Source organism: Odocoileus virginianus, chromosome 2, assembly GCF_023699985.2.
Source record: "Odocoileus virginianus isolate 20LAN1187 ecotype Illinois chromosome 2, Ovbor_1.2, whole genome shotgun sequence".
Taxonomy (NCBI): domain Eukaryota; kingdom Metazoa; phylum Chordata; class Mammalia; order Artiodactyla; family Cervidae; genus Odocoileus; species Odocoileus virginianus.
Window position 1 is genome coordinate 10,877,484 of NC_069675.1, and position 22,042 is coordinate 10,899,525.

The 22,042-nt window shown below is 39.9% G+C and overlaps 1 protein-coding gene across 8 annotated transcripts in view; it reads right to left on the reverse strand.

Moving 5' to 3' along the window:
• Positions 1–17,967, reverse strand: part of ALMS1 (ALMS1 centrosome and basal body associated protein) — a 200,220-nt gene extending 182,253 nt beyond the window's left edge. For all 8 annotated transcript variants that reach the window (XM_020883328.2, XM_020883334.2, XM_020883333.2 and 5 more), the window contains exon 1: positions 17,544–17,967. In XM_020883328.2, the coding sequence (XP_020738987.2) occupies positions 17,544–17,837 (294 nt within the window). In that variant the 5' untranslated portion in view covers positions 17,838–17,967. The remainder of the gene's footprint in view (positions 1–17,543) is intronic.
• Between the last annotated feature and the right edge of the window lie 4,075 nt (positions 17,968–22,042).

Below are 22,042 nucleotides of genomic sequence, written 5' to 3' on the forward strand. Positions count from 1 at the left end.
TGAATTCAGCACTAGCAAACCAGCTATACAACAAATGCTAAAGGAACTTCTCTAGCAGGAAACACAAGAAACAGACTCACAAAAATAAATCCTAAACAATTAAGAAAACGGCATTAGGAACATATATATAACTACCTTAAATGTAAATGGATTAAATGCTCAAATCAAAAGACACAAACTGGCTGAATGGATACAGAAACAAGACCTGTGTACATGCTGCCTACTTCAGACCTAAGGACCCATACAGACGGAAAGTTGAGGGATGGAAAAAGATATTCCATGCGAGTGGGAATCCAAAGTGGGAGTAGCAATACTTGTATCAGACAAAATAGATGTTAAAATAAAAACTGTTACAAAAAAAAGGAAGGACACGACATAATGAAAAAGGGACCAATTCAAGAAGATATAACAATTATAAATAATAATTCACCCAACATAGAAGCACCTCAATACATAAGGCAAATACTAACGACCACAAAAGGGGAAACTGACAGTAATATAGTAATAGAAGGAGACTTTAACACCCCAATTACACCAATGGACAGATCATCCAGACAGAAAATTTATAAGGAAACACGAGCCTTAAATCACATACTAGCCCAAATGGAGCTAACTGATATCTTCAGGACATTCCATCCCAAAACAGCAGAATATACTTTTTTCTCAACTGAACATCGAACATTCTCCAGGATGGATTACATCTTGGGTCACCAATCAAGCATCAGAAAATTTAAGAAAACTAAAATTGTATCAAGCGTCTTTTCTGACCACAATGCTATGCAACTTGATATCAATTACAGGAAAAGGAAAAAAAAAAACTGTAAAAATCACAAACACATGGAGGTTAAACAACACACTTCTAAATAACCAACAAGTCACTGAAGACATCAAAAAGGTTATTTTACCTAAAACAAAAAGACAATGAAAACACAATGACCCAAAACCTGTGGGATGCAGCAAAATCAGTTCTCAGAGGGAAGTTTCTAGCAATACAAGCCTATCTCAAAAAAACAACAACAACCAAAAAAATCAACCACCTGACTTTACAACTAAAGCAACTAGAAAAAGAACAAAATCCCTGAAGTTAGCAGAAGGGAAGAAATTAGAAAGATCAGAGCAAAAATAAATGAAGGAAACAACAGCAAAGATCAATAAAACTAAAAGTTAGTTCTTTGAGAAGATAAACAAAATTGACAAACCACTAGCCAGACTCACCAAGGTAAAAAGGGAGAGGACTCAAATCAATAAAATTAGAAATGAAAAATAACTTACAAGAGACAACACAGAAATACAAAGGATCTTAAGAGTCAATGACAAGCAACTATGTGTCAATAAAATGGACAACCTGGAAGAAATGGACAAGTTCTTAGAAAAACCTTCCAAAACTGAAGCAGAAAGAAACAGAAATCATGAATGGACCAATTACAAGCACTGAAATCCAAACTGTGATCAAAAATCTTCAACAAACAAAAGACCAGGGCCAGATGGCTTCACAGGCGAATCCCACATAAAGTTTAGAGAACTAACACCAAACCTGCTAAAACTATTCCAGAAAACTGCAGAGGAAGGAAAACCCCCAAACTCATTCTAAGAGGCCACCATCACCAAAAACCAGACAAAGATATCACCAAAAAAGAAAATTCCAGGCCAATATAAAAATCCTCAACAAAATTCTAGCAAAAAGAAGGCAATAACATATTAAAAGGATCATACATCACGATCAAGTGGGATTTATCCCAGGGATGCATGGATTCCTCAATATATGCCAAAAAATCAATGTGATACAGTATCAAAAAACTGAAAGATAAAAACCAATGATCATCTCAGTAGATTCAAAGAAAGCATCTAACAAAATTCAACACTCATTTATGATAAAAATTCTCCAGAAAGTAAGCATAGAAGGAACCTACATCAACATAATAAAGGCCATATATGACAAATCCAAAGCAAATATTCTCAATGGTGAAAACTGAAAGCAATTCCTCTAAGACCAGGAACAAGAGAACGGTGCCCACTCTCATCACTATTATCCAACATAGTGTTGGAAGTCCTAGCCACAGCAATCAGAGAAGAAAAAGAAATAAAAGGAATCCAGACTGAAAACGAAGATAAAACTTTTGCTGTTTGCAAATGACATGATACTATACATAGAAAAATCTAAAGATTCTGCCAGAAAATTACTAGAGCTAATCAATGAATATATAGTAAAGTCACAGGATATAAAATCAATACACAGAAATCCTTGCATTCCTATACACTAACAATGAAAAATCAAGAGATTAAGGAAACAATCCCATTCACCACTGCAGCAAAAAGGATAAAATACCTAGGAAGAAACCTACCTAAAAGAAAAAAGACCCTATGCAGAAAACTATAGGACACTGATGAAAGAAATCAAAGATGTCACAAACAGATGCAGAGATATACCATGATCTAGAATTGGAGAAATCAATATTGTGAAAATGACTATACTACCCAAAGCAATCTACAGATGCAATGCAATCCTTATCAAATTACCAATGGTATTTTTCTACAGAACTAGAACAAAAAATTTCACGATTTGCATGGAAACACAAAGGCCCCAAATAGCCAAAGCAATCTTAACAAAGAAAAACAGAGCTGGAGGAATCAACCTTCCTAACTTCAGACTATACTACAAAGCTACAGTCATCAAGATAGTATGGTACAAGCACAAAAACAAATACAGATCAAGGGAACAAGACAGAAAGCCCAGAGATAAATTTACACACCTATGGACAGCTTGTCTTTGACAAAGGATGCAAGAATATACAATGGAGAAAAGACAGCCTCTTCAGCAAGTAGTTCTGGGAAAACTGGACAGCTACATGCTAAAGAATGACACTAGAAGACTTCCTAACATCAGACTCAAAAATAAAGTCAAACTGGATTAGACTTAAATGTAAGGTCAGAAAGTATAAAGCTCTTAGGGGAAAACACAGGCAGAATACTCCTTGATATAAACCACAACAAGATCCTCTATGACCCACCTCCCAGAGTAATGGAAATAAAAATAAACAAATAAGACCTAATTAAACTTAAAAGTTTTTTCACAACAAAGGAAACAATAAACAAGATTAAAAGACAACCCTCAGAATGGGAGAAAATTGCAAATGAAACAACTGACAAAGGATTAATCTCTAGAATATATAAGCAGCTCAATATTAGGAAAACAAACAGCCCAATCAAAAAATGGGTAGAACAATGAGGTAGCATTATACGCCAGTCAGGATGGCTGCTATCCAAAAGTCTACAAGCAATAAATGCTGGAGAGGGTGTGGAGAAAAGGGAACCCTCTTACACTGTTGGTGGGAATGCAAATTAGTACAGCCACTATGGAAAACAGTGTGGAGATTTCTTAAAAAGCTGGAAATAGAACTGCCATATGACCCAGCAATCCCACTTCTGGGCATACACACCGAGGAAACCAGATCTGAAAGAGACACGTGCACCCCAATGTTCATCGCAGCACTGTTTATAATAGCCAGGACATGGAAGCAACCTAGATGCCCATCAGCAGATGAATGGATGAGGAAGCTGTGGTACATATACACCATGGAATATTACTCAGCCATTAAAAAGAATTCATTTGAATCAGTTCTAATGAGATGGATGAAACTGGAGCCCATTATACAGAGTGAAGTAAGCCAGAAAGATAAAAACCATTACAGTGTACTAACACATATATATGGAATTTAGAAAGATGGTAACGATAACCCTATATGCAAAACAGAAAAAGAGACTCAGATGTATAGAACAGACTTGTGGACTCTGGGAGAAGGCGAGGGTGGGATGTTTCAAGAGAACAGCATTGAAACATGTATATTATCTAGGGTGAAACAGATCACCAGCCCAGGTTGGGTGCATGAGACAAGTGCTCGGGCCTGGTGCACTGGGAAGACCCAGAGGGATCAGGTAGAGAGGAAGGTGGGAGGGGGGACCGGGATGGGGAATACATGTAAATCCATGGCTAATTCATTTCAATGTATGACAAAAACTACTGTAATGATGTAAAGTAATTAGCCTCCAACTAATAAAAATAAATGGAAAAAAATAAAATAAAATAAAGGGAAGATGCTGAAGAAAAATTAAAAAAAAAAAAAAATGGGTAGAAGACCTAAACAGATATTTCTCCAAAGAAGATATACAGAGGGCCAATAAACAGATGAAAAGATGCTCAATGTCGCTAATTATTAGAGAAATGCAAATCAAAACTTCAATGAGGTATCACCTCACACCAGTCAGAATGGCCATCATCAAAAAATTTATAAACAATAAAAGTTGGAGAGGATGTAGAGAAAAGGGAACCCTACACCGTTGGTGGGAATACAAACTGATATAGTCATTATGGAGAACAGTATAAAGATTGCTTCAAATACTAGGAATAAATCTTCATATGACCCAGCCACCCCACTACTGGGCCCTGAGAAAACCATAATCAAAATTCAAGACACATGTACCCAGTGTTCACAGCAGCACTGCTTATAATAGCCCGGACATGGAGACAACCGAGATGTCCATCAACAGATGAATGAATAAAAAAGATGTGGTACATATACCTACAACAGAATATTACTCAGTCACCAAAAGAATGAATTTTGAGTCAGTTTTCATGAGATGGATGAAGCTAGAGCCTGTTATTATATACAGTGAAGTAAGTCAGAAAGACCAAAAAAAATATAGTAATTAACACATATATACAGAATTTAGAAAAATTATATTGATGGAGATATTTGCAGGGAAGGAATGAAGACAAAGATGTAAAGAATGGACTTATGGACCCCATGGGGGCGGGAGGGAGTGGGACAAATGGAGAACGCAGCATCAATATATATACATTGTCCAGTGTAAGCTGGATAGGTGCTGAGAAGTTGTGCGGCACGTGGAAGCCAGTCTAGTGCCCTGTGATGACGTGGAGGGATGGGATGAGTGGTGGGGAGAGAGGCTAGGGAGGGAGGGGGTGTACGTATAATTATGGCTGATGTGCATTGTTGTACGGCAGAAACCAACACAACAATGGGGGAAAAAAGTAATTTACCTTTAAAAAACAGAGTGTATGTGGAAAATCAAAAGACCCAGGAAAACCAAAAAAACAACACAAAATTGAAGCCAAAGTGGGAAGACTGCCACTATATGACTTAGACTTACTATAAAGCTACAGCAATCAAGACAATGTGGCACTGGTGAAAGACCAGACAAACAGATGACTGTAACACAACGAAGTCCAGAAATAGACAGAAATAAAGACCACTGATCCTTGACAAAGGCAACATAATGGAGCAAAGACAGTCTTTTCAACAAATGATGCTGGAACAAAGGGACATACACATGCAAAAAGTGAATCGACACAGATCTTACACCTTTCACAAAATTTAATCCAAAATGAATCATAGATGTAAATAGGGAATAAAAAACTGTAAAAACTGTGAAGCACCTAGAAGATAATAGAGGAGAAAACCTAGATGACCTTGGCTGTGGTGATCACTTTTTTGGTACAACACCAAAGGCACAACCCTTGAAGGAAATATTGATAAGTTGGACTCATCAAAATTAAAAACTTTTGTTCCATAAAAGACAATGTCAAGAGAATGAGAAGACAAGTCACGGACTAGAAGATATTTCTAAAAGACATAACCTGATAAGGACTGTTAACCAGAATATACTACTGAGCACACATGCAGCTAATTATCAGACTGCTTGGTACTGACCCAAATGGACTGAAAAGATGGTTAGTCTCTCAGTTGTGTCTGATTCTTTGCAGCCTCACACACTACAGCCCACCAGGCTCCTCTGTCATGGAATTTTCCAGGCAAGAATACTGGAGTGGGTAGCCATTCCCTTCTCCAGGGGGTCTTCCCAACACAGGGATTGAACCCAGGTCTTCTGCATTGCAGGTAGATTCGTTACTGTCTGACTCATCAAGGAGTCCAACTAAAATATCCTTTAGTAAATGAATGGATAAAATAAACTGTGGTTCGTTTAGATAATAATATTATTCAAAGCTAAAAAGAAATGAGCCACTAAGTCATGAAAAGACACGGAGAAACTATATTGGTGGATACATGCCATTATACGTTTGTCAAAAACCATAGAATGTACAATACCAAAAGTGAGCCCTAATATAAACTCTGGCTTTGGATATCAATGAAGTTTCATCATAACAAATGTATTACACTCTGACGTGGGATATTGACAGTGGAGGACGCTGTGCATGTGTAGTAGCGGGAGGTAGATGGGAAATCTCTGTATTGTCCAATTTTTTTTTTTTTTTTTAAACCTACAATTGCTCTAAAAAATGATCTGTTGAGGAAATTCCCTGGTGGCCCAATCGTTAGGACACCATGCTTTCACTGCCCAGGGCACAAGTGCAGTCCCTTGTGGGGGAACTAAGATCCCACAAGCTATGAAAGTGAAAGTGGAAGTCACTTTGTGACCCCATGGACTATACAGTCCATGTAATTCTCCAGGCTAGAATACTGGAGTGGGCAGCTGTTCCCTTCTCCAGGGGATCTTCCCAAGCCAGGCATCAAACCCAGGTCTCCGGCATTGCAGGAGGATTCTTTACCAGCTGAGCCACAAGGGAAGCCCAAGAATACTGGAGTGGGCAGCCTATCCATTCTCCAGCGGATCTTCCTGACCCAGGAATTGAACCAGGGTCTCCTGCATTGAAGGCAAATTCTTTAACAACTGAGCTACTAGGGAAGCCAAGATATGGAGCATGGTAAAAACAAACAAGCAAAACCACAGTCTGCTGAACAACAACTAAAACAGAGCTCTGGTCCAGCAGGCAAGGAGTTAGGAAGTCATCCCTCCCATCCTTACAAAAAGAAAAAACCTAAACAAACTGAAAATCAACAACTCTTCTCACATCCACCAGAGAACTGAAATTAAGGGCAAACTACAGTCCCCCAAATCAGAGACAGACAAACAGATACAGACAATCACAACTAACAGGACAGAATTCCAGAGCAGATACCACCAAGGAAAGGGAAGGACAGCCTAAATTGTAACTGACAAATTATCAGAGGCTCAGGATAGAGAACTCTGAGATTTAAAAACCCCAGGGAAGTCTTAGAGGGGCCCCCACACTTTCGGAGTTTTACTTCCAGGACCTGCACCAGGTTTCACAGTTAAGATTAGAGAAAAATCTCTTGCTCTGGCAGGAGAAGAGGGAAAAGTAGTCATTTTGAAATAAGCCTAGAGCATTCTGTCCTTAAAACCTGCCCACAAAAGAAACTATTTTACCAGAGACTGGGGTTTTACCAGAGACTAAGTGATGTAGGGGAAGGGAAATATTCAACTCCAAGCCCCATCCTAGCTTTCTTATCTCATTTCAGGAGAAAACAATGAGAAACCCTAGTGAAGCTCACAGCCCAGAGAAAGACTGAGACCTAATAATGTGACTACAGAACACTTTCCCTCTACCCATACCTTACCACTAACCACATGAACAGGGCTCCTGATGATGATAATGGTATATGAATGAAAGAACAGCACATTCAGACCTTCTTTAAGAAGTCCTTAGAGAAATCCAAAGAAAACAGGGGGAACAAAAACAAAGTCATCAGAGGAAATGTTAGCCTTTGACACCTACTGCTACAGGAAACAAACACAAAATCACCTCTAACTAGATAAACTTATGAAATCTCACAGTAAAAGTCTACTTACTTCAGTTCCTATCATATCATATTCATTCAGTACATGCCTGGTTTTCCACACACACATACACAAATTACAAACATAATAAAAGACAAAAACAAAAGCAGCTTAAAGAGACAGCAAGGATCAGAATCAGACTCAGATAAGGCAGAGATGTTGGAGGTTCAGTTTGTAAATATGCAAAAGTTCTGGAGACAGATGGTGGTAAAGATTATAAAACAATGTGAATGTATTTAATGTCACTTAAAACTGGTTAAAATGGGGAAATTCCCTGGTGGCCCAGCGTTTAGGGCTCAGTGCTTTCACTGCCAGGGCCCCACGTTTAATCCCTGGTTGTGGAACTAAGATCCTGCAAGCTGCAAGGCTCAGCCAAAATAAATTTTTAGAAAGGTTAAACTAGTAAATTTTATGGTATATGTATATCTTACCACAATTTTTAAGAAAAGAAAAAGAAATCATGGTAGAAAAAAAGAAACGAGCCACCAAACCATGAAAAGACATGGAAGAACCTTAAATTCATATTCCTAAGTGAAAGAAGCCATTCTAAAAGGCTACATACTGTATGATTCTAACTACATGACTTTCTGGAAAATGCTAAGCTACAAAGACAATAAAAGCAGCAGCAGCTGCCAGGGTTTCAGAGGAAGGAGGGAAGGGACAAATAAGCAGAACACAGGGATTTTTTTTTAGGCAGTGAAACTATTCTGCGTGATACTGTAATAGTGGGTATATGTCATTATACATTTGTCAAAATCCAAAGAATGTACAAAAACGTGGACTCTAATAAAAACATACACTTATAATTAATAGCAATGTATCAATATTGGCTTACCAATTGTAACAAATATGCCAGCCTAACACAAGATGTTAATAACAGAGAAAACCAGGGAGGGAAAAGAGGTACATGGGAATTCTGACCTTTTCGCTAAACATAAAACTGCTCCCAATAAAGCCTATTGGGACTTCCCTAGTGGTCCAGTGGTTAAGAATCCATCTGCCAATGCAGAGGACACAGGTTCCATCCTCGGTCTGGGAAGATACCACATGCCGAGAGGCAACTAAGCCCAGGCACCACAGCTACTGAGGCCCACACACCTCGAGCCCACGCTCTGCCACAGGAGGAGCCACCACGACGAGAAGCCTGAGGACCAAGCAAAGAGCAGGCGCTACTCACCACAACCAGAGAAAGCCTAAGGGCAGCCACAAAGACCCCGGGGCAGCCAAAAAACAGTAGTGATAATTAAAAAAAAAAGGATAGCCACCTGTGAGAAGATCAACAAGGAAACACAAGATGTGAACACCATAAACAAACTACATTATAGAATATTCCATCCTAGAGCAGCAGAATATACATTCTTCTCAGATACACGGAACATCTCCAGGATAGACAATATATTAGGTTACAAAACAAGCCTCAATTTTTAAAAAAATTTATTGTATTGACGTGTAGGCAATTTACAATGTTGTGTTAACTTCTGCTGTCCAGCACAGTGATTCGGTTATAAACACAAGCCTCAAATTTTAAAAAAAATTTAAATCATGGAAAGTATATTCTCCAGCCAAAATGGAATGAAATTAGAAATCTGTAACAGAAGGAAGTTAAAGAAATTCACAAATATGTGGAAATTAAGCAACAGACTCCTAAACAACCAATAAAAAAAAAAAGAAATCACAAAGAGAATTTTCAAATATTTTGATAGACAACAGGCAGAAAACAACTCAATGTCCATCAACTGATAATGGATAAACAGATGTAGTATATCCATACAATGGAATACTATTAAGTCATAGAAAGGAATGAAAAATTGATGTTATATACATGGATTCCTAAAAACATTATGCTAAGTGAAAGAAGCCAGTCATAGAAGACCACATATTGGAATTCCCTGGTGGTCCAGGGGCTAGGACTCAGTGCTCTCACTGCCAGGGTTTGAACCCTGGTGGGGGAACTAAGATCCAGGAATCCATGTGGCATGTACCATATATTATATGATTCCATTTACATTAAATGACCAGAACAGGCAACTCTACAGAGAGGGAAAGTAGATTAATAGTTGCTTAGAGGAATGGAAGCAAGAGGGGTGACAGCTAAAGTGTACAGGGTTTCTTTTTGAGGTAACGAAAAAATTGTTTTAAAATTGTGGTGATGGCTACACATCTATTAACATACTGAAAACCACTGAACTGTGCAGTAAAATACAGAGTAAATTGTATGGTATTTAAATTATATCACAACAAAACTGTTTAAAATGTTTTTAAATAAGCCAGTTGTGCATTCAGCACATAGATCAAAATAAACCTACGGAAACAGTAAAAGACAAGAGCTGAAATTAATGAACTAAATGGTGAAAAAGTCAACAAAATTAAACTTAAAGAGCGGTTTCCTTGGATCAAAAAAATTAACAAGACATATCTATAGTTATTCAGATCAAGAGGAAAATAAAATATATAAAATTAGGAATGTGAAATGGAAATAATCACAAATGCAATGGAAAAAATAAAGAATACTATGTAACACTTCATTATAATTAACTAAAAATCCTTATTGAAATGATTTTCCAGGAAAATCATAAATTATCAAAATTAACTGCCCCCCCACACACACACACCAAAAAAGGGGCTTACCCGGTGGGTAAGATGTTAATGAATCTGCCTGGAATGCCAGAGACCCAAGTTCGATCCCTGGGTCAGGAAGATCCCCTGGAGAAGGGAATAGCAATCCCATGGACAGAGGAGCCTGGAGGGCTACAGTCCATGGGGTCGCAAAGAGCCAGACACAACTGAGCAACTAACAGTTTCAACCCCAAAAAAGTGAGACAGCATATACAAATTATAACCCTAAAAGGAATCCATAGGCACAGTAGCTTCACAAGTGACTATTTTTCCAACATGCAAGAAAGTCTTATATAAACTGTTCCAAGACATTAAAAAATCTTCCCAGTACCTCACATAAAAACATCATAATTCCGATTTCAAATTTGACCAAAAAATGTCAAGAAAACAATTTAACTTAAAACTATTATCATTTATCTGGAGAAGGCAATGGCAACCCACTCCAGTACTCTTGCCTAGAAAATCCCATGGACAGAGGAGCCCGGTAGGCTGCAGTCCATGGGATCGCTAAAGGTCGGACATGACTGAGCGACTTCACTTTGACTTTTCACTTTTATGCATTGGAGAAGGAAATGGAAACCCACTCCAGTGTTCTTGCCTGGAGAATCCCAGGAAAGGCGGAGCCTGGTGGGCTGCCATCTATGGGGTCGCACAGAGTCAGACATGACTGAAGTGACTTAGCAGCAGCAGCAGCATTATCATTTATCAAATATCTAAAAATAAAATCCAGTACTTCCTTAAGAGAGAAACATACTATCATCATGAAACACAGCTTTCATCCCCAAGCACAAGAAATGATTAATACTAAGAACAAAATCTGTACTAATAGGTCAAAAAAAGATTAAGAGTTGTAGATAAATTTGGAGATGGGGACTAGGAAGGTGAAGGAGTTCAGGCCTAAGCTTCTCTCCTTCTAAGAAATGATAACCTGCTGATAGGAGAATGCTGAACACTAGATGAAGGCCAGAGGATAATAGGAGAATGCTGAACACTAGATGAAGGCCAGAGGATAAGAGTAAAAATGCAGAAGAATCTGAAGAAGGAAACATAAAAATATTTCCAAGAACTCTTGATGATCCAGTTAAAAGCTGGAGACCAAGTGGTCAAAAGGTACAAACTTCCAATAATAAGATAAATAAGTACTAGGTATATAATGCACAACATGACAAATATAATTAACACCACTATATGCTATAAATGAAAATTGCTAAGAGTAAATTCTGAGTTCTCAACACCAGGAAAAAATTATTTTCTATTTCTTTATGTTTCTAAGCCATATGAGATGACAACTTGTGATAATTATTTTATGATGTATGTAAGTCAAATTATGCTATATACCTTAAGCTTCTAAGTGCTTCATGTCAATTATATCTCAATATAGTTGGAAGAAAAGACTATTGTAAATAAATAATAAAACTAAAAACAAAAAAAGTTGAAGATCAAGAACTTCTATGATACGAATTCACAGAATTGAATTATTTTCCCTAGCACAGTTCAGAAATTTAGGTTTAGGAATTACAAAGTAGAGATGCCTGAAATGGTTCATGTTGAATGGTCTGTAGAACTGGCATAAGACCAACAAAGTAAAGGCTCTGAATCACTCACTTCCCTAAAATCTTAAAAAGACTTGGTTGTGGGACTTTCCTGGTGGTCCAGTGGTTAGGAATCTGCTTGCCAATGCAGGGTACATGGGTTCAATTCCCGGTTCCGGAAGATCCCATATGCCAAGAGGCAACTAAGCCAGTGCACCACAGCTACTGAAGCTCCCACCTCTGAGCCTGTGCTCCATAGTAAGAAAAGCCACTGCGATGAGAAGCTGGCATGCTGCAATGAAGATTAGCCCTCACTCACCACCGCTAGAGAAAGCCCTCCCACAGCAACAAAGACCCAACTCCGCTAAAAATAAATAATTAATTTTTTTTAAAGACTTGGTTGTAAGGCAGGTCACATTTTGTACTGAACTTAAAACAGTTCCACACCGTAGCTCAGTGTCATTAACTGGACTTGCAAACTTAATCAGTACCTTACAAATCACCGCTAGAACATCCTTATTGTCAGAGACATATGAGAGTGAATCAAATATTACTATTTTGTCATTTAACTTGAGGCTATCCTGAATGAAATTAACATCTCCCATCAGTTGGTCTCTTCCTTTGAATGCTGCTGCTGTTTAGTCACTATTTCATGTCTGATTCTTTGCAGCCGCACGGACTGTAACCTACCGGGCTCCTCAGTCCATGGAATTTACCAGGCAAGAATACTGGAGTGGGTTGCCATTTCCTTCCTCACGGGATCGTCCCAAACCAAGGATGGAACCCACATCTCCTGCTTGGCAGGTGGATTCTTTACTACTGAGTTACCTGGGAAACCCCATCCTTTGAAGACACTGAATTAAATACTACACAACAAACTCATCTTCAAAAACTTACAGTTCATAAATTTCTAGCAAGAAACATAAAAGTTTCTCCTTTAAACATTTTCCAATTTATGCCAGTAAATCTTAATATATTAGTAAATAAATCTTAGTATATTAGTGAGCAAAAAAATTATCTTAATACATTTTATATCATTTTAAAACTACCTTTAATACAGCACATCACCCACACCTTCATAAACCCTCCAAAGTAAACAAGAGACCATCCAATTTCTCTCAAAAAAAAAAAAAAAAAAAAAAAACCTCTACAGAAAAAATACTCTGGGCTCTAAAAGGCAGTATCTTCTATTACACAGGTAGATCTTGTCACATTGGCTGTAAAGAGGTAAAAGGGCTTAATTAAAACCTTCAAGGAGTATTAAATTTAAATATTAACAGTTATTCAAACAAGAAGTCATAGAACAAAATTAAAGTTAGGAGAGCTCATCCACAAGTGTGGCTTTAGTTCTGGTCCATACGTATATAGATAACTTACAATTTGAAATGTCTAGCCCAGATCCCTCCTCTGATCTCCAAAGCCAAACCCATAATCTTAATACCCATCCCAACCATCTCATCACCCTACCCCACGGCCACCACTTCTACCATAAACTTGGCCATTTTTCAATATTTGGTACATCCATTTATCCAATAACCTGACACCTCCTTGCCCTCGTGTTCCACATCTAATCCACTATTAGTGTAATAATAATGTAAAATTAGTGTACCACTGTGATTATTTTACTTCTTAAATACCTCTTCAATCAGTCTACTTTTCTACATCCACCAACATGTCCCTCTTCCAAAATATCATCAGCTCCCAGCAATACTGCAATGACCTCCTAATTAATCAGCATCCTTGACATTGCTGCTCCACACCCCCACCCAGTTATCAAAGCTGTTCTCTACTCTGCTACAAAGTGATCTTCCTGAAACACAAATCTTATCCTATATTTCTTTGTTTAAAAACATTTCAATGATTTCCATGGATAAAGCTTCCAAATCCGTGACATAGAACAGAGAGCCTTGAAGTTTGTCATCAACCCATACTGGCTCCAGGTTCCTTGAAAATGCCATACTCTCTTACCTACAGTACCTTTCCATGTGCCTTTCCCTCAGCTGGAAAGCTTCTTTTCCCTTTAACTAGTCAATTGTGATCTGTCTTCAGATCTCAGCTTGTCGTAACTTCCTCAGGGAAGCCTTCCCCAACTTCATGGACAGAACAGATTTCCTGACAAAACAGATTCCCTTACTAAATGTTTCCAAAGCATGTTAGGACATACCATTTTTACTTTTCTTTCTTGGACCAACGGAATTTTGTCTGCCTCCCTCTTTAAAGTGCATACACTAGAAAAAAATAAACAAGAACAGAAGAACAATCTTCCGTTCATCAAGATTCCACAGCATAAACCATAATGTGTGGCTCATGATGAATGCTCAATACATGCTCAACGAACTGAGTACCGACAGGAATATTTACCAAGCAAAAACAACTATTTATTCTTTAATGATCAATAGCCTACAGCAATAATGTCCAGTAGAACTTTCTGTAAGGATGAAATTATTCTACATCTGCACTGTACAATTACATAGCCACTAATCAAGCATGGCTACGAGCACTTTGAAAAGTGGTTGGTACAACAGAGGCACTGAATTTTTACTTTTATTTGATTTTAACAAATTAAGATGTAAAAAGTCAAATATTGTTATGACTACTGTTATTAAACAGCACAGGTCGAACTGGAGGAATCAACCTGCCTGACTTCAGACTCTACTACAAAGCCACAGTCATCAAGACAGTATGGCACTGGCACAAAGACAGAAATATAGATCAATGGAACAAAATAGAAAGCCCAGAGATAAATCCACGTACCTATGGACACCTTATCTTCGACAAAGGAGGCAAGGATATACAATGGAAAAAAGACAACCTCTTTAACAAGTGGTGCTGGGAAAACTGGTCAACCACTTGTAAAAGAATGAAACTAGAACACTCTCTAAACACCATACACAAAAATAAACTCAAAATGGATTAAAGATCTAAATGTAAGACCAGAAACTATAAAACTCCTAGAGAAGAACATAGGCAAAACACTCTCTGACACAAATCACAGCAAGATCCTCTATGACCCACCTCCCACAATATTGGAAATAAAAGCAAAAATAAACAAATGGGACCTAATGAAACTTAAAAGCTTTTGCACAACAAAGGAAACTATAAGCAAGGTGAAAAGACAGCCTTCAGAATTGGAGAAAATAATAGCAAATGAAGAAACAAAGGATTAATCTCAAAAATATACAAGCAACTCCTGCAGCTCAATTCCAGAAAAATAAATGACCCAATCAAAAAATGGGCCAAAGATCTAAACAGGCATTTCTCCAAAGAAGACATACAGATGGCTAACAAACACATGAAAAGATGCTCAGCATCACTCATTATCAGAGAAATGCAAATCAAAACCTCAATGAGGTACCATTACACGCCAGTCAGAATGGCTGCTATCCAAAAGTCTACAAGCAATAAACGCTGGAGAGGGTGTGGAGAAAAGGGAACCCTCTTATACTGTTGGTGGGAATACAAACTAGTACAGCCACTATGGAGAACAGCGTGGAGATTCCTTAAAAAACTGGAAACAGAACTGCCATATGACCCGGCAATCCCACTCCTGGGCATACACAGCGAGGAAACCAGATCTGAAAGAGACACGTTTAAAAAAAAAAGAGAGAGAGAGAGACACGAGCACCCCAGTGTTCATCACAGCACTGTTTATAATAGCCAGGACATGGAAGCAACATAGATGCCCATCAGCAGATGAATGGATAAGGAAGCTATGGTACATATACACAATGGAATATTACTCAGCCATTAAAAAGAATTCATTTGAATCTGTTCTAATGAGATGGATGAAACTGGAGCCCATTATACAGAGTGAAGTAAGCCTGAAAGATAAAGACCAATACAGTATACTAACGCATATATATGGAATTTTAAAAGATGGTAACGATAACCCTATATGCAATACAGAAAAAGAGACACAGATGTACAGAACAGACTCTGGGACTCTGTGGGAGAAGGTGAGGGTGGGATGTTTAGAGAGAACAGCATCGAAACAAGTATACTATCAAGGGTGAAACAGATCACCAGCCCAGGTTGGATGCATGAGACAAGTGCTCAAGGCTGGTGCGCTGGGAACACCCAGAGGGACGGGATGGGGAGGGAAGTAGGAGGGGGGACTGGGATGGGGAACACATGTAAATCCATGGCTGACTCATGGCAATGTATGGCAAAAACCACTACAATATTGTAAAGTAATTAGCCTCCAACTAATAAAAATAAATGGAAAAAAAAATAATAAACAGCACAGGTCTATATAGTCTTCTCTGCCTTTTCAATTGCTGCATCTTGTTTCACTCTACCCCACTGACACCTTATCTAAGGAGCAGTCTTGAACAATAAACCCTAGACTTCTTTTTGTCCCCACAATGTTCCTCTCACAGAATAGAAACTTAATGTCTGATGACTAGATGTTTGAATTGTATACCTTTCCTTTCTCCCTGAAAAATAATCAATTAAATGCAGTTATTTTCAAAATGACCTTCAAGAGCCAGCCATAAAATCAGCTCTTTCTAGTTTTCCAGACTATTGGGAGCTGCAGCATAATAAGTCTCCTGCATTTCTAAGCCCCTCCTACCTGCTGGGGACCTCTTTAAGGCTACAAAGAAGCTGAAGAAGCACAATTGGCCAGAAGTCTCTGGAGATTACTATTCGGGTAGGTACTGAATGGGGAAACAATGAAAACAGTGACAAACTTTATTTTCTTGGGTTTCAAAATCACTGCAGATGGTGACTGCAGCCATGAAATTTAAAGATGTTTGCTCCTTGGAAGAAAAGCTATGACCAACCTAGACAGCATAGTAAAAGGCAGAGACATCACTCTGACGAAAAAGATCTGTCTAGTCAAACTTATGGTTTTTCCAGCAGTCATGTAGGGATGTGAGAGGTGGGCTATAAAGAAAGCTGAGCGCCGAAGGACTGATGCTTTCGAACTGTGGTGTTGAAGACTCTTGAGAGCCCCTTGGACTGCAAGGAAATCAAACCAGTCAATCCTAAAGGAAATCAGTCCTGAATATTCATTGGAAGGACTGATGCTGAAGCTCCAACACTTTGGCCACCCGATGCGAAGTACTGACTCCTTAGAAAAGACCCTGATGCTGGGCAAGACTGAATGCAGAAGGGGACGACAAGAGGATGAGATGGTTGGATGGCACCACTGACTCAATGGACATGAATTTGAGCAAGCTCCGGGAGTTGCTAATGGACAGGGAAGCGTGCAGCAGTCCATGGGGTCGCAGAGTCGGACACGACTGAGCGACTGAACTAACAGTCGTACAGAATCGACACTGCTCCCTCAAGCGGAGTCCCGCCCTTCAGGCAGATAATCTCCGGTCTCCCCAACAACAGAGTCCCTGGGCAACCATTCTCTCCTTTCCTACACCGCTCTTTTCCTCTCCCTCAGGGGATAAGCCCCACCTCCTCCCAACAGCGTTTCTTAAACCACGATACTGACTCCTCTGAACATCTGGTGTAATTCAAAAAGCCCGGGGCCTGGGACGGGGTAACAAGAGAGATCTTTGCCTCAAAGGGCGGGAGACTTGGAGTACTCGGCAAGAGTTGGGGCCCAGGAAGCGACAAGGCCCCTAAAAGCCTTCAAAAGCAGATGTACCAGGCACCGTGACGGGCGGCGAGCAGGAGGCCGACGGCAGGGAACAGGCAAAGCGCTCAGGGACCACCCGTTACCCTGCCCGCCGGCGGCCCATACCTATCCCCGGCCCAGCTCACCTTCCCGGGGCTGGTCAGCTCGTTCTCCGAATAGCGGTGCCTCGGGAGAGAAGCCTGAGGCAAAGTGGCGCCGGGGTGCGCTTGCAGCCAGGCTTTGGCCTCCTCGTCGTCCTCGTCGTCCGTACTCTCCCGACGCGGGCTCTCGTAGTTAAAATCCGCTTCCGGCTCCCGTCTCTCCTCTTCCTCCATCTCCTCCACCATCACCACCTCGTCCTCGTCCAAGTTCTCCGCCTCCTCCTCCTCCTCCTCCTCCTCCTCGAGCTCTCCGGGCCATGGTAGGTCCTCAGGCTCCATATTGGCGTCTCGCAGTAGGAGGTGGAGGAGGAGGAGGAGAGGGGAGGGAAGGAGGGAGGGAGGGGAAAAGAGACGACTGGCGGTTTGCGCTGCGCGCAGGCGCAGAGACCGCCGACGCCTGGCGCCGGGCCGGGTGTTGGGCGGACAGGGCGGGGCCTGGAGTGAGCGCGCGTTGCTAAGGACGCCGCGAAGGGGCTGGCGGGAAGGCGCGCGGCGCTGAGCTGCGGGCTGGCTAAGCCGACGCCTAGCCCCCGTCACGGGCTGGGGTCTTGCTCACAGTACTGTAAGCTCACAATAAACCCAGACAGGGCTCCTGTCGGAATAGGGAAGAATCTAGTCCTCGACTGGGCCGGGCCAAAACTGAATTTTCCCCTGCCCCGAGGGGCAATCAGACTCTGGGACAAACCCAAAATAGTCAAACCTGCAAATTATAAATTTTTCAAAGTTTTCAATGTATGACAGGCTGTATTATGGGCACTTGAACCCAACAGTGGAAAAGTGTCAGAGGCAGTGGAGGGGTTAAGAACTGGACTCTGGTATCACAAAGATGGGAGCTTGAATCCTAACATGGCCGCTAACAGCAGTGAGACTAACCCTCTTTGAAATGAGAATAATAGGCCCTTGCACAGGATGGTTGTGATAATTAAGGGAGATAACATGTGAAGCGGTAGTGGTAGGTATTATTTGTTGACTACTGAATAGTAACATTAAATGCTTGCAGATTTGTGAGACAAGTGTTATAACCATTTTGTATTTTAAGAATCTAAGGCTGAGAAGAGTAACTTGGCCAAAGTCTCTTAGCTTATGCCATCCCAGGTCTTCTGTAAGTCTAGTAATTGCCTTTGCCCAGACCTACAGCTAATAAAGAATAAAGTAGAAATACTTATACTGATAATACATATGTTTGGGGGTTAGTCAATGATTTTAAAATGCTTTGAAAACAAAGATTTCCCTATCCCTTAAGAACACCTATAAAATGAATGGCAAATTAAAGACTCTTGAGATCCCTTGTTATTATCTAAGGAGACAGACACAATTAAAGTGAAGTCCAGCAAAAATTCTTCACGGTATTGTAACAGGAGGAGAAGGGGCAGGGCACAACCGACAGTGGTGGCATAATTTAGGGGCTTTGCCAAGAATGAAGGTCCTATCTGCCAATGACACAATCCTGGGGAAATTATAAAGATAGAATATGGAGGCCAAAAGCCTCAGGACTCCTTGGAATACCTCTAAATGAACTTTGAGTACATATAAGTACAATTATTCTTATGGTGGGTTCGGGCTTTTCCTTGCTGGAGAGCTATGGCTGTAATCATAGGGAAAAAATTGCTTTATTTTATATTTTGACTTGAGAAATCTCAATGTACCTCTTCAGTAATAGGATCACACATTTTGCTGAATCTGTTATTAAGTAATTCTGTAAAACTTTACCATTTACCTAGAAACCCCACTGTCCTTATTTATCATCCACAAATGTCAGGAAAAATAAAGGGAACTAGTGGAATTATAAAACTAATTATCGAATCTCTCAGAAATCTTCAAACTTCCAAGGCCCAAAGAAGAACTATTTACCTTGATAGCAATAAAATGAACCTCTCTAGGATATATGCATCTCCTTCTGAATTAACGATAGGCTGCCTCCTGTATTTAGGAACTACTTTCAATACTAAATTCTACCTTGATACAATCTGATATGACTACTTGCTCCTGGAGCCCACATAATAATTCCTGCTTTATCAACTATAGGTAGAATCTGCATTTCCAAAGCATCTACCTAAGTAACTTTTGCATGACCTGAAACCTGGAAATTTGATCTTTCTGAAAAAATATCAGAAGAAAGCTTCCCTTGAACCTCAATGGAAAAGACCGTATTAGATACTGCTAACAAGTGGACCAGCAGTGATATTCCAAGGCATTGATCTTGGGTTCATGTTTCCCAGCCAAAAAAAAAGCATCATTTTTTCCTGACTACAGGACGTCTATTCCATTAGAAGACCTCAAACTGAAGATTCTTGGGAATTCTCCAGAATCTGCTGATTATAGAAGTGGACAGCTTGTGCCCATGACAACAAAACAAGATTAATTTTCTGATTCTTCAGCATCCTTCACCCTACCACAATCTTGCCTATTATTATACTTTGACAACTAACAAAATGATTTCTCAATATGATCTACCTTATCTGCATCTTTTTACTTTTGACACCCTGTACTTTTCTACTGCTTAAGAAAAGCAATACTTGTGGTATATATTTCTCAAACCATAGCTATGCTCTTAATTAAACTGGATGTTGACAAAATTCAGTAGCTGTACTTTTAAACACTTCATAGTGTAGATTTTCTTCTATAGGCCCCTTCTGGTTCTTAAGCTTTTCTCATGTAATTAATCCCAAACTTCAATCTTGTAAAAATTAGACCTTGATCCACATCTCAACAAAACGTTTCTCTGAGGGTGAAGTTCATTCAGTCATGTCCAGCTCTTTGCGACCCCATGTACTGTAACCTGCTGGGCTTCTCTGAGGGTATTACAACCTTATTAGAAAAATCTAGCTCTTCAGGAATGGCAACTAATATTGGGGCCATCCTTGCTCCAATAGTTTGTTCTCTTCAGAAACACTGCAGCCCACTTTGCAGAAACCTATTTTACTTAACCAAGAAACCTGCCCATCTTGAGGGACAAACTACTGGCTTGCTCCTGATATACTTAACACTTATACTCCCAGTATAGTCTGTACCCCCACTACAGTACTGCTTCTTACATGAACAGCAGGCTTATACACTCCTACTAACTTACCCCGTGTATTGAATCTAATTGTTAGAGGTTTTCAGGTGCTTAAAATTACCAGTCCTCCAGTGGCTCATATTTCCCTGAGAAAGATACCCAGAAACCAAGCAAATGAGGCAAGCAGAGACTCACAGACTTCTTGGGAGAACTCCCAGGAGGGAAAGCTGACTTCCTCTGTGTATGTCCTCAGTGAATGAAATTCCCACAGCAAAATTAATACAACTGAAAAATATGCTGCAAACATTTTTCTCTGACTTTGTCATTCAGACTTAGTGACTGAAAAGTCATGTCTGACTCTTTGCAACCACATGAACTGCAGCACGCCAGGCTTCCCTGTTCTTCACTATCTCCCGGAGTTTATTCAAACTCATGTCCATTGAGTCAGTGATGCCATCCAACCATCTCATCCTCTGTTGCCCCCTTCTCCTCCTTCCCTCAATCTTTCCCAGCATCAGGGTCTCTTCCAGTGAATCAGCTCTTCACATCAGGTGGCCAAAGTATTAGAGCTTCAGCTTCAGCATCAGTCCTTTTAATGAATATTCAGGACTGATTTCCTTTAGGATGGACTGGTTTGATCTTGCAGTCCAGGGAACTCGAGAGTCTTCTCCAGCACCACAGTTCAAAAGCATCAATTCTTCGGCGCTCAGCCTTCTTTATGGTCCAACTCTCACATCCATACATGACTACTGGAAAAACCATTGCTTTAACCAGATGGACATTTTTTCATCAAAGTGATGTCTCTGCCTTTTACTATGCTATCTAGGTTGATCACAGCTTTTCTTCTAAGGAGCAAGCCATCATTAATTTCATAGCTGTAGTCACTGTCCACAGTGATTTTGGAGCCCAAGAAAATGAAAATCTATCACTGTTTACATTGTTTCCCCATCTATTTGCCATGAAGTGATGGGACCAGATGCCATGATCTTAGTTTTTGAATGCTGAGTTTTAAGCAAGACAACTTTTTTACTCACGTCTTTAACCTTCATCAAGAGGCTCTTTAGTTTCCTCTTCACTTTGTGCCATTAGTGTGGTATCTGAGGTTGCTGATATTTCTCTGGACAATCTTGATTCCAGTTTGTGATTCATCCACCCTGGCATTTCCCATGACTTTAGCAGACATTATAAATGACCAAACTTCTACTTTAGAAGCTCAACCAATTAAATGTGGATACATTAGCCAGAGTTTTTATGGAGAGTCATATAGGCCTTGATTTCCTCATAGCTAGCCACAGGGGAGTTTGTGCTCAGCAATACTTATTCCTGCATCGGTATCCTTCAGGGTAGTAGAACATGGCTAAAAGATAAAACCTAAAACAGAGTCAGCTGAATTATTCTGGGCTTTGTTTTCATTGCCAGGGTTTTATAATCTGGGCCTCTGACTTCCAGACTTACAACGAATGTGAATAAGCATTTTGTTTCTGGT